We start from the raw sequence: 17963 nt of genomic DNA on the forward strand, positions 1-17963 counted from the left end.
ACCTTTCAGAGCTGAGACTCTGTTGTGTGCATGACACTGAGCATCTGAGATTCCCAGCAGATTAGGCTTCCTCAGAGATGAAATCACCTCACTGTCAATGTGCCAGAGAAATCATTAGACACTCCACCTTTACAGTCAGTCTCCTTCTGCTCTAAAAGACTTGAAAGAATTACTTCCTGAAAAAATAATAAACAGCAAAACTGCACAATCTAAGATATGGCGTATAACATTCTAAAAAGATAGCAGCATTACAAATGCATGGGTTTTAATTTATAGTGTTTAGACTTTGACTTATATATAGTTAGTTTGCAGATAAAGGAAGGGCAGTAATATTTATAGTTTATATCCCTAGAAATAAACATGGATCCAGTATTCCTTTGGGAAACCTTTTTATAATAAATAAGTTCACCTAGACGCCACTGATTTCTGAGCCTATTAAATATTCTCACTGGATTTTTAATGCAACTTATTATTTACCTCATCACAGTTTTCAAAACCTATATTGACAAACTGGAAGAACTTGTATTTTAAATAGAAATATTATCATAATGGAATTGTGCTGTCCAATGTGACAGTAAATAGCCACACCACATGTCATTATTAAAATGAAAACTAAACCAAACTGAAATAAACATTTGAACATCCTATTTTCAGGTGCACTGGCTACGTTTCAGATACTCAGTGGTCCAGTGGTTAATATTCAGTACTCTCAAATGTCCATTAGCCAGAGAGTCACAGAATGTTTCCAACACCAGAGAAAGTTGTTTCACAAATTATGTGTGGTACATAGTTAAGTTTTATAATTTTTATTATCTCACTCTTCATCTTTTTTGAAATATTTGGAGGCCAGGTGGTGGTGGTGCACACCTTTAATCCCAGCACTTAGGAAACAGAGGCAGGCGGATCTCTGTGAGTTCGAGGCCAGCCTGGGCTACCAAGTGAGTTCCAGGAAGGCACAAAGCTACATAGAGAAACCCTGTCTCGAAAAAAAAATATTTGGGAAGTCATAACTTGGTTAAAACTGGGAAGGTTAATAGATTTATCAAATGTACACTAAATATTGAAGACAAAATGCCTTGTAAGTCTATAGCGTGAACAAAACCTGAGCCTGCTAGTACCCTTGAAAGCAGAAGTCAGAATAACAGCCACAGTAGGTTTTAATATGAGGTGATATTTCCATAACAGAATGACAAAGGCTTAAAGAAAAACAGTGATGTGTTGAATTGATCCACTACACACTGAAGCAGTTGTGAAATCGCTGATGTTACTAATGTATTTTTTGGCACTCCATAGAGTCATCTTCTGAGGAGGAGAGTCCTGTGACTAGGAGGAAGTCCCAGTCATCGCCGCCTTATTCTACTATTGATCAGAAGTTACTGATTGATATCCATGTAGGTTTATCTCATAATGCATTTATGCCTATTTTTAGTATCAGTTTGGTTTGGCCTATTCTTTCTGACCTTAAAACATGGAGGTTAGGCATGGACAAAAGGCTCGACTCAGCACTTTTTTTCAGAAGATTAGGATTTGTTTTCCAGAATAAATATGGTGACTCAAAGTATCTGCAATTCCAGTTCCAGAAGATTTAACACCCTATTCTGGCCTTTGCATACAGCAGGCACGCACAAGGTGCACATATATGCCTACAGACAAACACTTATACACATAAAATATTTTTAAATGGAAAAGTAAAAGAGTTTAAATGTGTCTCATCATCTTTATTTTTAAAGATCACATTGTGGGCAAGTACTCAGAATATAAAATTTTGAATTTAAAATTCAAATGGGAAAAAGCACTTATCTGATTAAACAATATTATATTTTCACATTTTTGTTAGAATGTGTTGATGAGAGGTGCTGAGGATATAGTCTGGTGGTAGAATGCTTGCCTAGCATACTCAAGTCTCTAGGTTCAATCCCAGTACCACACAAAATAGAGATAGAATATATAGGAAAGAAGATTGACAAACATACTTCCAGAAACTAAGCTATGACCAAGAGGTATAAGTTACATTTTTGACTGTTGTTTAATAGTGTTCCTTAGGTAATGAGTCAAAATATTAGTGGAAAAATAGTGTCTTCTGATTGTATAAGTAAAAGGCCTCCCTAAACTTTTTCAGTGTGCTTTCAGATCATATTGTTTTATTTTCATAACACTCTATCATATACATGTTTATTCCTAACATAAGAATTACACTTGTATTCATTAGCTTTTTGGAGGCATTAGAAATAATTTAAGATACTATATGGCATATATAGACAAAACTGGGAAAATAACCTATCAATTTCAAGAGTGATACTTTATTCTCAGTGTTAGGATAAACCAAAGGGGAAAAAAAAACAGATTTTGTGTAGAGCATACTGTCCAGCATCAAAAGCAAATGTCTACTCCTCAGCAGGCAATGGGGTTAATAAACAGTGAGTAAATTTGCTGTGTGATCTACAAAGTCCACTACTAATTACTAATGTTTGGATTTGGGCAACTCATCTTCACTAAAATATTTGCTCTATGTATTGGGTGGACATCTTTGTTTCAGTAAAGAATATAATTTTAACATGTTTTAAAATGTCATTTTGGAAACTTCCAATATCTAAAGAAAATGAAAAGCTATTAGAGACTACCTTAACCTTTCTTGTGCACACAGGTTCCAGATGGATTTAAAGTGGGGAAAATATCACCCCCTGTATACTTGACAAATGAATGGGTAGGCTGTAATGCACACTCTGAAATCTTCTGGGATGATTGGTTAATTCCTGCACCTGTCGTTCAGCCACCTGAAGAAGATGGTGATTATGTTGAACTCTATGATGCTGGTGCTAATACTGATGGTGATGAGGAAGCTTCTAATGATGCTTATGAAGATACCTATGACCATTTCAATGGCCATGATGACTTGAATAACCAGGTTGATCAGGCAAATGTCCGTAAAGCCCGTGGTGCTGGCTATGATGCTGGGTCTGTTCGTGACACAGATGATAATCTTGATGCTGCTACCAATGGGCCAAGGTTCGTTTGTCTGTTATTATACCGTAGATGCCTATAAGTTCAGAACTATTGGCATATTTGATTTATTTTTAAATGTAACATAACATTAAGATAATTAATTAATTGTACTTACATATTGGTAAGTGTTCGGTATTGTATTTTAAATTTTTCTGGTGTAGAACATGTAACTAGACTATTTATATACAATTTAAATTCAATTATTTATTAGTTTCTTGATAACTGGGATTATCTCAGTTTTTCTCTTTTAATTAATGCCACTAAATCTCCCTCCCCATAAAATCACAATGAGAAATGGGTAAAAAATGAAGTGTCCTACTACTATTTGAAAGAATTGGTAAGCATTTCCCAGAGAGTTGAGATTTTGTCATGTATCTGAACAATTTAGGATGATCTTTATTCATTTAATTGGTGAAGTTACCAAAAGTCCTTTTGTATATTTTCCCCAGACATAAAATCTAAAAAGAATTCCATTTTCATGCAGATTTTCTTTTTATAATCACCATAGGTAAATATGTTTAATATTGTCTTACATGCAAAATGAAGTATATTGGTCATTTAAAAGGCTTAACATTTATAACCCCTGATTATGTGATTATCTTACTCATCCTCTAACTTGAACTTTCTGGTGAGAGTATTGACCAGGGTCCATAGCAGAGCTCTTGGTATATATGTAAATAAGTGAAAGCATATGTTAAAATTAACATAGTCTAGAATGCAGAAAAATATTCTAATATCACTGTGATCACTAAGAAGATGGTAAGTTATTGATAAACTATTCAGTTATTTAAGAAAATGAATATTACAGTCACGTATACCTAATAACAAAGTGCAGTTCATTTTTCTCTGTCACCACAATGATGACAAAGAATTGACAGTGGCTATCATGTTAATTCAGTATTTAATATTGGCAAGGAATTGAGGAATTTTTCACGTGTGTGTATATAAGACCAAAGCATTCACATCATATAGCAAAAACATTCCTGAGCATAATGTGAGTGTGTGTGTGTGTGTGTGTGTGTGTGTGTGTGTGTGTGTGTGTGTGTGTAAAATTTGATTTCTCTTTCATTTTCTAGCTTTGATTTGTGTTTTTATTGAATGGCCTTCTTTCATTAATATGTCCTTGTAACAGAGCAAGCTATCGCAGAGGGGGAATATTGAAGAACAGTGGTGGAGGTAATGTACAGCAGGGGGCTTTCAGACCCTATAGAAACAATGGAGCCCAAAGTTACCGTGGCAACTCTGCTGGGGGAGCGTGTGCAGCCTTTAGAAACCAGGATGGACATGGAGCCAATCGAGGGAACAGATATAGAGGAGCCAATGGAAGCAGTGAAGAGCATGGAGCATTTGGATTCGACGAAGAAATTCACTCACAGAATGATGGTGCAGGACTGGATCAACATATATTTCAGGATTTTGAACATGTACAGGAGGTAATGAGGATTTGAAAGCAAGAATGTACTTCTCTTTTAAAAGTATATCAGCACATGTTATGTAACATTGCAGCTCTTCGACATTGGTTATATTCTTGTATCCCAAATCCTGAAATAACTAAAATAATACAATTAAATTATAAGTGCATGGGATCTTCACTACATACAATTTGATGGTTCCTATATACTTTCAAGAACAAAAAACACTTATTTTGTCATTTTAAGTTAGATCATACACTTGGGGAAATACTTCAAGGTACTGGTAATATTATTCATAGCTGTAGAATACACATATTGAAACTTTCCAAGTATTCAAATTGATAACATTTTAGACACATACAATAGTGTGCAGCCATTAGCATTAACTATTTATTAATATTTTGTAGCACATACAGTGATGGATTTCATTATGGCATTTCCCTAATGCTTAGTTTTTGTTGGTCCTTCTCTTCCTTTCATTCCCCCTCAACTATACATTTTCCCTCCATTCAACTCTTAGGTCACATGTATTCTGTTGACCCATTTCCCCCATTACTCTTCCTTAAAATCTCTGTCCCTCTCACTGACAATCTCTTCTGGTGCTATATTACAGACACACACATCTATACTACACACACACATGCACACACACTACAATCTAGCATCTGTGTGTCTATCATAAAGAACTGGAAGTACGTTTTCCTCTGAGTAGAATTATAACCCTTAATATAATAAATTCTACACCCATCCATTATTTTAAAATTTTCATGACTTCATTTTTTTGTGGCTGAATATAATGCCATTGTGTATGAGTACACACCACATTTTTGTTTTCCAATTAATCATTTAGACATCTAGGCTGGTAGATTTTAATCTTCACAAATAATTAACTCCTAATTCTTCCCCTGACCTTCAATAACCTCAACAGAGAATTGATAATTTTTTCACATATTGAATATAGAATCATAACGCTTGGAGACTTTTATCCTTGAGTGTCTACTCCATCAATGGAAGCATGAAATATGTTTACTCTATGATTGTTATAAGTTGGGTTTTTTTTATATCTTTTGTTTGATCATTTGAACCACATGCCCCTCATGGTTCTTCTTACTATCAGTTCTCTTAAGCCATCTTTTTTGTTTTGTTTTGTTGTGTTCTCATTTTTTGTTTTGTATTGTTTTGTTTTAATTTTTTACAGTTTTAGGACCAGGATCTAGCTCTGTAGGCCCATGCTAGTCTGGAACTTATTATGTAGCCCAGGCTGGCCTAAGACTCATGACAACAGCCTTGCACATGCCAGGAATATATGCATGTGTCTCCAGACCCAGCTCTGTAGACATCTTAAATTAGTGGATGAGATACCCTCATGGTGTGATCTTTTTTTCAAAGTGGTTATTTGGCATATACATTTTGGGATTAGATTCCTTTCAAACTTTAGATCCCCTACATACCAGCTCTCTGATCCAGAAAACTTTTAATTTCTCTAAGTTTTTTTTCCTTATAGCAGAATCAGAGACAATGGTATTTATTTTTTTTTACGTTGTGGTAAATGTTCATGGAGATAGATAAATAAGGGTACTAGCATAGAACCTGGTAGATTTCCACAAATATTAAATCTGAAATTGTACATTTGGCAACTTAATGCTCTTTCTAATTCTCCCTTCACATTATCCCAATAATAACTTACTTTTCTGATGACACTGCTGAATATATTTTAGTAAATATGGAGTTTTAAGGATGAATATATTACAGATTTTGCATTCAAATTTTCAAGTCATCCATAGCATATTTTCCTGATATTAACCAAATAGATTAAAATGGCCTTTGGTCTCCTTACAGGAATCAGATGTTGGAACTGAGACCTCAGACTCAATTGTCTTGGATAACGCATCCCTCGCATTTGATGGTGAAAATCCGAATGATATAACAGAGTCATCAGCAACAGTGGGTTTTCCTATCATCCACTCATCTTCCAGAGGATCTGCTTCTGCTTCTGATACCGACATTGCGAGTGACACCTGTAAGTATTTCTGGTATGATCTTCCCATGGTGAATGCTTAAACTTGCTCGTACAGTAATTCACGGTGTGTGGTAAATCAAAGAATTTGAATATTTATTTGCTATAAGATGAGATTGATGAATGCCTTTAAAAAAATTATTCCTCAGGCTGGCAAGATGAGTTGTAAGGTAAAAATATTTGCTATCAAGCCTAACAAGTTTATTCCCCTAGACCCACATGGTAGAAGGAGAAAATCAACCACAACATATGTGCTTAAATAAGCAAATCATACATAAGTTTTTTTAAATTACTCCTCAGTGAAATCTTTTCTTTTTCCTTACATTTTCGGGAGTCTCATGTAACCCAGATGGCATTGAGCTCCTTCTGTAACTGTTATTGACACTGACTTCCTCATCTTCCTAGGATCACAGGCCCTTGCTATCACACCCAGCTATCACTGAATCTTTACAATGACTAGATTTGACCCCCCAGTTAAGAAATGGAATCCTTTATTCAATTATTGGTTTTGCAATATAATCAAAGCCACAAATCACATCCATACTCAGCAATGTATTTTAACCACCACGATATGCATTTTCTAATGAGTTAAGAATTTACTAAAACTTACATAAAAGATGAAATACAATAAGGAAACCAAACTTTGAGGGCCATCTCCATTATGGAAATACTTGGCACATTTAGTATATAGATCAGTGATTTGTCCTAATGCCTTTCCATTTGTAGTATATGCCGGATTTGTTGAGGTGCCTGAAAAACCCCCTCAGGTAGCATCTGAAGTAAATGTTAACCCACTCTGTGTCTCCCTAGCATATAACAAACCACTAATCCATATGTATGAAAAGGAGTTTTCATCTGAGATCTGCTGTGGCTCTTTGTGGGGTAAGTTTGAGTTTGGTTTTGTTTTAGATCCATGTTCATGTAGAGAACTCGTGAAGCTTGTAGAAATAAATATTTTACCATTGCCAGTCGGTTACAAATGAATTGATAGGAATTGCTTCAGGGCTGCTCTGGCTTGTTGAATTAATGTCTTCCACTTTTTGCTTTTTAACTTGAGTTACCTGGAGGAAAATGCAAAATTAGGCTTCATTATGGTCATTTGACAAATTGAGTTTAATGTTTTCTATATTAGTACATACTTATTAAAAGAAAGCTTTCTGCAGGATCTTGCAATTTTTAAGTATAGAGGATGCATAAGTTCTCTCTATAAAATCCTAAATTTGACAGACTTTTCAACTCTTTGTTTCTGAAAATTATGACCATAGCAATAGAGCTGAGATTATATATACGTTGTCCCAAACTAGTCTGCATAGTACATTGCTATAAAATAACTTAATACAACCAAGGTCCAAAGTAAACATCAACTTCTAACTTACACTTCATAGATTTTTGCCTATGTGTGATTGAACAGAAGATGGATTTTAAAAGAAAAATACAAAGAAGTAGGAAATTTAAATTTAATAGGGACTGAGCCCTTAGAAGAAATTGGTCATCCTCAATGATTTTCTAATTTAGTGGCTCAGACAATAAATAATGCATGAGCACTTGAGTCTTCCAAGTACCCATTAATGTAGTTGATGTCTAGAAAATGAACCAAAATTAACTATATAAAGAGAGACTAAATTTGCTTAGTCTCTTAATCAGAAGGTCTGATTTGTACATGAATTGCTAAACGGTCTTATTAATAAAAACTGGAGCCAGATATTGGAGTGAAAAACTGAGAGATCAGAGAGAATAAGACAAGCCACAGACAACCTCACCTCACCAACACCTCAATCTCCAAAGAGACCTACTTCCTGTATATCCACACTATATGCCTTTCTGTTCAGCCATCTCATTTCCTCTCTCTGCCCAGCTACATTACTTCCTGTCGGTCTGTACAGACCTCCAGACCTTTATGGTTAACTAGGGTTGGAATTTAAGGCATGTTCCACCACTCCTGGCTCTGTTCCCAGTGTGGCCTTGAACTCACAGAGATTCAGACGGACTCTGCCTCTTAAATGATAGGATTAAAGGCGTGTGCTACCATTGCCTGACCTCTATGTTTTCGATCGTAGCTGTTTTTTCCCTCTGATCCTCAGATAAACTTTATTGGGGTATACAAATACAATGTCACCACACTGATTCATTCTGGAAATGTTTGTGACAATTAAAATATAGCACTATGGTATACATAATATTCTGTATGTCAGATAGCACAATAGACAGCAGGCAGTAGAATATTGCTAGTATGTATGGACATCTATTTACACATTTTAATGAAACACACTCTGTTAGGAGTATACATAGTTGAATAGTATGAGATTAACAAGGCTAATATTGGCCTGAAATTATAAGTCATCTTATATAGACTAGCAAACTGGAATAACCAAAACAGTTATTTATACATATATATTTAGTTAGAAAATCAGTAAGTAAAGAGTAAAGAAATGTGGAATACATGTATATGTAGTACAGTATTATTATTCAACTATGAGAAAGAGTAGAAGCATATTTGTAGGAAAATAGGTTATAACTGGATATTGAGATAAGTCAAACGCATAAAGACAAAAATCACATTTCCCGTCATATGCAAAATCTAGTTTCATTTTTCTTAAGGTCCTAAGCATAGAGTGGAGATTGTTAGGGAAATGGAAGAGGACCTAGAAGGAGTGAGAAGGAAAAATAAGAAAGGGTAATGAGAGTGATTTCGATTAAATTATGTGATAGATAAATATAAAAACATCATAGTGAAAACTCTTTCTATAGAATTAATACACACTAGTAGAAATAATCAGCTAATACAGCACTTTCTGTATCTAAACAGGAGTCAATTTGTTGCTGGGCACCCGATCTAATCTGTACCTGATGGACAGAAGTGGAAAGGCAGACATCATTAAACTTATAAAGCGAAGACCATTCCGCCAGATTCAAGTCGTGGAGCCACTCAATTTGCTGATTACCATCTCTGGTTTGTTTGAATTCTAAAATTAACTGAGTAATTATGCAGAGTAATTGAACTGCAAACTAGGTTAAAGGCTTTCTTGGGTGAAGGTGTTCATAGGAAAATACTTCAAATATAACTAATTGGGACAGCAGAATCTCCTACTTGTGTTTTCTTATCCATTTAGACTTTAAACAAACTCCCTTTGATCTTAATGCACTTAACCTAGGTTGGAGATCAAGAAAACCACATTTGCATCCTTGAATTTCTTTTCAGAGTTGTTTCCAAACTTTCAGAGCTGTAATCTTACTCACAAGGAACTACACCAGTATCCACCATCTAGCTTTTGATGTGTCCAAAACACAAGTGGATGAGTAATTGGGTAAAAGAAAGACATGTCCCTGTCTCTGTCTAATATTACATGGGCAAACAGACAAGATTAGTTACAAGAATGGATTCCTTAAAAACATCTACACCTTTCCCAAACAGTAACTGATTTTCATAATCTTTCATAGTTTTCATAATCAGAACCTGAAACATTGACTGTGAAAAAGCAAGTAAGGTTGGTGTTAAATTATGACTACTAAATGAATGAAAAATAAATAAATAAAATGAGGACATGACTGTTCCTAGGTATGGAGGACACAGCCAGAGGCATCTGAGAGAGTCCAGTGTGGACATGACCTGCAGACTGTACAGGGCCACATGAGGAAAGAGGGGAGGGGAGAGAGGGGAACCTGGAGTGGCAGCTGAGAGGCCAAAAGGCCAAAAGGCAAAAGAGTATAAGGACTGGTGTAGCCAAGTGGCTGGGTTATATATGGAAGAGAATATGTAATATGGGAGAATATGTTTATATAGGAGGGCAGCCCAGCCCTTGAGCTGGAGACTTCAGGGTAGTGGGTAGGATATGCCAGCCAGGAGGACCCTGTAACAGGTAGAGACTGAGGGATGCTGGGAGAAGCTGGCAGCCAGTTTCTCCTTTGATTTGTTAATAAGCACCTTAGTTAGCCTTTTGTCCTGAGACCTAACACTAAACAGGGATTAGTATCAGAAAATCAAAAGACAACTAATGAATTAATGGGAGTGGTTAACCTAAGATTTGGCCACCAAATAAAACCATATCAACCACTGATATTTATATGAATTTTTGTACTTCATAACATATAAGATATATGTATAATATATATTAGTGTGCAAATTGCTGTGATTGGATAAGATTCATTCTGCTTCAAGGTTTGATTAAAGGCAAAACTCTTTAGAGATAAACTCAGACTTCATAATATTTTAATCATATTTCAGGATGAATTATTTGTAATGATTTCAGGTACACAGAAGCAATATGAGATTATACACATCTGGATGAGAATTTTTTTCATCTGATTTTCTCAAACCCAGATATACCTTTTTACAATCCTTAAACTTAACCCAATTGTAATTTGTTTTGTTTGGTACTGGGTTTTAAAACTAAGGCCTTTTGCATGGTAATCAAGGATTCCTCAGCCTATAAATTATTTTTGTGACAAATACTATAAAAAGTCATCCTCAGATAAAGATCCTCAAAGGCTACTCTGCAAAGAATTTACAAGGATGCAATGTGAAGTTATTCAGTAGCTTATTTGAACTGTTAAGTATAAAATGACAAGTGTAATTTTCTGAACCCTAACACCTCTTTAAATTTTCCCTATAAAAACACAGTAAAACTAACCACATTAAGAATTTTAGAGGTAGGCTGAGCTTGGAGACACACGCTTTTAATCTCAGCACTCAGGAGGAAAGTGGATCTCCAAGTTTGAGGCCAGTGTGATCTCAAAAAAAAAGATGAATGTAAGGAAAATAACACATTATGTGTCTCAAAATAGTTAGAAGAGAAGAATTTGAATGTTACTCACCATAAATAATGTTTTAAAATTAAGTTAATGAGTATGCTTATTTCCCAATGTGTAGTAGGAAGGTTTCTCTGGTCACGCCCGGTCCCACAGTCCCACAGTCCTGCAGTTGCCTATAAAATAATCATTCAGATGCTTAATATTATTTACAAATGGTATGGCCTATGGCAGGCCTCTTGCTAGCTAGCCTTTATAGTTTAATTCAACCCATAACTATTAATCTATGTATTGCCATGTGTTCTGTCACTTTACCTGCATCCCATTACATGTTGCTCCTAGGATGGCAATCTGGCATCTCTCCTGCCTCTGCCTTTCTTCTTCCTGTCTCTCTCTCTTGGATTTCATGCCTGGCTATAACCTGACTCACCATAGGCCAGAGCAGCTTCTTTATTAACCAATCCTAGCAACACATATTCACAGCATACAGAAAGACCATCCCACAGCACCAATGTCTACATTAATAAAAATACCACTTTATACATTATAAGTATATAAAAATAAAAGCCTTAAAAGACAAATAAAAATTAAGAAGATAAAAGAATTGAAGAAACAAATAAATGTGTCCAATTCATTTTTAAACATGCTAGGTTGACAGAACTCAAGGAAATCCAATTCCCTGGCTGCAAAAGCCCAGTCGGCATTCAGACATCTTCTTACCTATTCATATTACCAGGAACCGCCTCTAGGTCTGGGAACTGAAGAGGAGCCAAGACTTAGGAAAGTTCAAATGAATGGATAGTCCTTGGGTTGGGTTGGCTGCATACAGACAGTCTTAGCCTATCCTGGTGGAATCCATTCCAGATAGGCACAGAGGCAACTAGTAGAGCCCAACAGAAGACACGAATATCATGTTAGTTTTAAAACGTGACTTTTAGTTTAACAAAAAATTGGTTTTGAAGAGCAGCACAGCCTGACTTCTTTGTATTTCTAGAATGTAAAAAGAGGGAGAGAATTGAAACATCATGTTTTCCTACCAGGCCGCAAGAACAGACTTCGCGTGTACCATTTGACTTGGCTGAGGAACAAGATTCTGAATAATGATCCGGAAAGTAAGAAAAGGCAGAAGGAAATGCTGAAGAAAGAGGAAGCTTGTAAAGCTATTGATAAGCTGACTGGCTGTGAGCACTTCAGTGTCCGTACGTCCATTTCACATTTACTATTGCTATAGAGTTTATGCTTCCGTTTATGTGGAGAGGCTCATAATTACAAAAGACAAGACAAAAAAAAGGAAAGAACATCCAATTTTGAACGAAAATATGAGTGAATGTCATCAAGGCATTTCCTAGGAGTTTTCTATATATCTTTGTACATACCTATTGGCTGAAATAGCTCTGAGTTAAACTTGGTTTATTTCTTCTTTCTTCCTTTCCTAGTCACACTTAATATATTAAAGTAATATTTTCCTTACTATAACTATTCTTGATATATCTTTAGCAACTTGCAGAGATGTGTGTGATATTTCCTTTCCTTTGAATGGCAATACAGTATGATCCCATTTAGTACTCTAATACCAGGAAACTTTATAGTGAATCTGAAAGTTTTTCTGTGATCTGTTGACTGTTGCTCCTAATACTTTCTGTTTCATTATAGAATGTTTTCATGTCATGTATCTCTTTATAAATATCTCTGAAAATAGAATAATAATCCCTTTGGGCCTCAGAATACTGTTCTGAGCCTTAGACAATTATGAAATAATGTTATCCCAGTCTATTCCATTTCTGAATCAAATCCCCTCTATTCTCAGTTTCCTTTTACTCTGAAGCGATTGACTCTTAGAGCAGAATTGGTAGTGTAAGTGAACGACTGCTGAAATCACATTATATAAATTGCAAGAGAAAAATTATATCATAACTGACTTTTTGCTTTTATATGTGTGCACATACATACACATATAATATTAAATGAAAGAATTTGCATCTAGAAAGCTAAAGTATAGGATAAATCCTTTATTATAGCTTCAGATAATACCACTGCCTGCAATCATATTATATAAATATGATAGCCCTAAAGGTGAAAGATATTCCAAGATGCTAATCCAAGAGTTTATATTGTACAACTACCTCTTACTAAGTTGGCAATTTTTATCTCAATGATAGATCTTTACAAAGGTAATCTTGGAAATCTGTACTCAAGGTATGGACAAATGAAGTCCATTTTCCTAGCTGAGTCCATTCCAATCATTGGTACTACTACCCAGGACAACCAAAAGTCATTTCTTCCATTGACAAGTAGAATGGTAGAAGAGATAAAATAAAAGAGGAGGAAGAAAATATGGTCAAGAGACAGAATATTGGAGAGAATCAGAACAAAAGCAGTATTCTAGCCAAGAAAGAGGGATGTTACATAAAACAAGCATACACTTTGTATAACTTTTACTTTATCAATAGTGCTATTGAAATTATTTACATGTTATGAAATGTATTTTTTAAAGTGGACAACTCAATAACCATTACTATGCTCTTACATAAAAGTTCAGATTTTTCTCTCCAAGGAAACCAGTATTTCATTACAGTATTTCCTTCCCTTTTTTCACTTGTTTTGTTTGTTTTTAAAGACAAGGTTTCTCTTTGTAGCCTTGGCTGTGCTGGAACTCACTCTGTGCACCACCACTGCCCGGCCCCTTTCCCACTTTTTGTGAAGTACTAGATAAAAGATTAACCTATTTTTTTTCTCTATGTATTTGCCTTATCACAGAAGCTAACAGAAAAATATCCATGTATTATGTGGTCTTCTGTAACAGATTTCTTTCACTTAGTGAACCTCAATTGTATTCAGTTTGTCTGTATTCCCATTGTTTAAAAAATATTTGATTCATATGACTGTTTTGCCTGTATGTATGTCTGTACACCATGTGTGTCTGGTGTCCAACAAGGTCAGCCAAGATTCCATTGGTCTAGACTGTAGGTCCTAGAGTAACAGACAGTTTTAAGATGTCCAAGTAGGGTGCCAGGCACTGATCTTGGATCCTGTGCAAAAGCAGTTTGCTGTCCTAATCACTGGGCCATCACACCAGCCCCTTTACTTTTTCTTCAATACAAATTACATATGTAAGAAAAAGATGTATGCTGCTTGTCTCCTTGAGTCTGGTTTGTTTAACTTAATATAATAATCTCTAGATATATCTACTTCTGAAAATGATATAATCTCATTCTTTCTTACGACTGAATTAAGTGCTACTAGTATAATTTATAGTAAACATTAAAATCAGAAAATGAGTGTACTTCAACTTTGGGCTTTTGGAAAGACTTTTCTGAAGAGTCAGAACATTTATAAGATTGTGTGTGAAATTTAGGAATAGCCTCTTTATTTCTACAGAATAGATCATTGAGATTTCAACATGGATTGAATTTAATCTGTAAAGATTATTTTAGATAATTACATTTTAAGAAAATCTACCTATCCATGAACATGGAAAGTTTTTCCATTTATTTTGAATTTCTGTAATATCTTATTCTCTGTTAAGAATGAAACTCTGAGCTTTGCACATACTACCAGAATACTCACAACCCTTGGATTTCTGAGATAGGCTCTTGGTATGTAGCCCCAGGATGGCCTCAAACACAGAATCTCCCTTCCTGAGCCTCCCAAGTGATAAAATAACAGTTATGTCACTCAACCTTACTACTTTCTTTATTTTTATTCTCATTTTGCTATAGTGTATAATAAGAATAAAATGCACTTGAATGCTGATAAATACAATCCATGGAATTATTTGGTGATATTAATATTGAATGAAGAGAATACAACTCCAACAAAGTAGCTATTCTAAAAATATGTAGTTTTGATTTTAACACTATGGTTATTTCATTTGTGATAATAAATGTAAATTTCTGAGTGTTCTTGTTAATTCTGAGGTATGACTTTTTTGTATGTTGCCATTATAGTTCAACATGAAGAAACAACATATATTGCAGTTGCTTTGAAATCATCAATTCACCTTTTTGCATGGGCACCAAAATCCTTTGATGAAAGCACTGCTATTAAAGTGAGTGACCATTTCATTTGCATCATACTGTTTTTCTCTAAAGAAGAAATTATAAACAAAATAGTAGTTTGGAATGTAGATGTGGAAATATATACCATTCGGCTACAGTTATTGCAATTTGAATATGTCATGTCAATAATTATCATTTAACCCTTTTTTAGACAATCCACAGGTGCCACAGCAAGGGAGAGTTTGAGGGAAGTCCCCAACCCCTCCCCTTACAGGACATCCCCACCAGCTCCTCACTCCCATTTCCTGTAGTCAACATGAAGATCTTCTCTTCTAGAGGCCCAAACACAGGCTTCAGGTGCCACCCCAATGACTTGAAGCTGGGAAAGTCCCTGTTCTCTCTTAGTGGGGGGTGGAGAGCAGAGGGAAGGTAAGATGAGATGTGGAGATACTAAGGAAGCCACATTGGAAGTTGGGAGAGAAAGGTTTTGCTCCAACTATCCTTACAACAATACATGGGTGGGGGAAGGAAGTGGGGGTCAGTATTTCTTCTGGTCTGAAAGACACTTCTCTGTAGTAGTGTTCTGGGACATAGTGAGTAGGCACAGTATGCATTACATCTTACTATTTAACTGAACTTATATGGATCAGCTATGGAAACTAGCCATCTAATGGCCCAAACAAACTGCTGCTGATTTTTTCCTTTCCCATAAATTGAGTTCTATTTAAGTAGGATAGTTTTTTTTTTAGAAATCCAAGTGGCTATTTTGTCTTGCTTATTATAGGCATCAGAATCAGTGGGAGCATTTGTTAAATATTTAGATCTCAGACCCAACCCCAGGCTGAATTAATGAGTCTGCAGTGGGGCCTGAGAATCTGATTTTAACAAATGTTTTCAATGATACTGAACTACTTGCTCCACAAACAGGTTTGAAAAAGGACTGATAGGAGCACATCCTGATAGTCTTCAAGGTATTCATGAAATGCATTTGTATCTTAGGTCAGGATCTATTTATATGTTCTAATTTTTAGGACAACACATCACATATATACATTGATCATTGTAAAACACATATGAATACTCCTCAAGAACTATTTTCACTGTTTGCAGAGTATCCCTTTTCTAGATAGAATAGGCTACTATATAGACAATTGGTCTACCATGACAGATAGAGCATCCCTGATCTGATCTGCCTAAATTGGGTCTTGGCTCAGCTGTCAACATTTGGATATGAGTTAATTCTTGGGTGTCTGCTGACTTGTCAGCGCTACCTGGTATGGAACTGGAAAACAAAGAGATAAGTACTAACAATATGTCTAGCTAGTTCCTGTCTGAGTCCTCATTTCCATTCTTGATGCCCACCTCATGACTCCATTATTGTGAATCCTGTGATGCTCAGTCCTTTACATAATCTGATCTTAGCAATGAATCCTGTTTGTCCTTTTGTTTCCTTGGACTATACACCATAGGAATCTTAGAGAATAGTCTGTCTACCATAGGTTAATGTGTATGGCCTTTTTCATTCCTTACCAAGTATGCATTGATCAGTCAGCAGACTCCGAAGGAGACTACATGTCCTATGAAGCCTATATACGAATATTGGCAAAAATACAGGCAGCTGATCCAGCGAACCGGTTTAAGAGACCAGATGAGCTCCTTCATTTGCTGAAGCTCAAGGCAAGGAATTTAAGGACAGCTAATGAGAGAACAAGGCCATATGCGGTTCTGAAGGTCTTAACCACTTGGTCATTGTAGGCTGTAGGAAGCCCTAGATTCAATCCCCAGGATCATAAATCAATCAATCAACCAATCATAAACAGCCACCTGAGTTTTATAAACTCATAAATATGGCAAAAGAATAGGGAAATTTTTGCATAGTCAGAATGTCATTTTGGCCTTTGGGCCATATTTGCTTTTATATTTTCAGGTGTTTCCAACTCTTGATCTTAAGCCAGTGACAGTTGATCTGGCTATTGGTTCCGAGAAAACACTGAAGATTTTCTTCAGCTCAGCTAATGGATATCACATCATTGATGCAGAATCTGAAGTTATGTCTGATGTGACCTTGCCAAATAACGTAAGATAATACCTTCAGTTCCATAGAACTTATTGTAAACACTTTGAATTTTTCCAGTTATCAAAATTCTCAAAGGTTTAAAGTATAATTTTCCTTTATTTCTTTTACTTTCTAAAAGTGATACTTATTTTTATTTCATGTATGTTTTGCCTGCATGTACATGTATATCTGAGGGTATAGAGATCTAACAGGTAAGTTTAGCATGCCAGAAAGTGTTGCTACATAAATAAAAATCACTAATGGTTTCATATTTCAGATATTTAAGTGCAGTCTGCAGACAGATTTTGTTTGAACATAATGATGTTAATAATGAATACATGTAACCCTTAAAATCCAGAGTTATATTGATTAACCAGAACTGATAATCTCAAGCCCACACCACCATCTGGCCATTATCAAGTGGAACTAATTGAGGGCTGCCTCCTTTTAATGGCTTTGTGTTCTACATTCACTATCCATTCATCTTTGTGCATTTATACTAATTAGCCTAGGATGCTTTTCAGTTGGCTTTAGTATTTCTCTACCCTGTAATATACTAATATACTTTGTTAAGAAATCAATAGCACAATTACATAATTATGTGCACTCCCCTCTTTATTGAATTATCTATAGACTATAGCAAATTACTTCAAAATTCATTTATGATATTCATTTTATTTGGAAATTTCTGATGACAAGATTCAATATTTTTAAAGTAAATGCACCACAAT

General features: G+C 35.4%; 1 protein-coding gene across 3 annotated transcripts in view; it reads left to right on the forward strand.

Annotated features, from left to right (window-relative positions):
* Window positions 1-17963, forward strand: part of Nrk (Nik related kinase) — a 105800-nt gene that overhangs the window by 76212 nt on the left and 11625 nt on the right. Inside the window, exons 17-26 of one of the 3 annotated variants that reach the window (XM_037198990.1) lie at window positions 1294-1391; window positions 2645-3006; window positions 4136-4436; window positions 6255-6435; window positions 7243-7314; window positions 9239-9382; window positions 12219-12377; window positions 15126-15230; window positions 16711-16853; window positions 17104-17253. In XM_037198990.1, coding sequence (XP_037054885.1) covers window positions 1294-1391; window positions 2645-3006; window positions 4136-4436; window positions 6255-6435; window positions 7243-7314; window positions 9239-9382; window positions 12219-12377; window positions 15126-15230; window positions 16711-16853; window positions 17104-17253 — 1715 coding nt within the window. The remainder of the gene's footprint in view (window positions 1-1293; window positions 1392-2644; window positions 3007-4135; window positions 4437-6254; window positions 6436-7242; window positions 7315-9238; window positions 9383-12218; window positions 12378-15125; window positions 15231-16710; window positions 16854-17103; window positions 17254-17963) is intronic. The other 2 variants (XM_037198989.1, XM_037198988.1) reach the window with 2 other exon arrangements.

The sequence above is a fragment of the Peromyscus leucopus genome, chromosome X, assembly GCF_004664715.2.
Source record: "Peromyscus leucopus breed LL Stock chromosome X, UCI_PerLeu_2.1, whole genome shotgun sequence".
Classification (NCBI taxonomy): Eukaryota; Metazoa; Chordata; class Mammalia; order Rodentia; family Cricetidae; genus Peromyscus; species Peromyscus leucopus.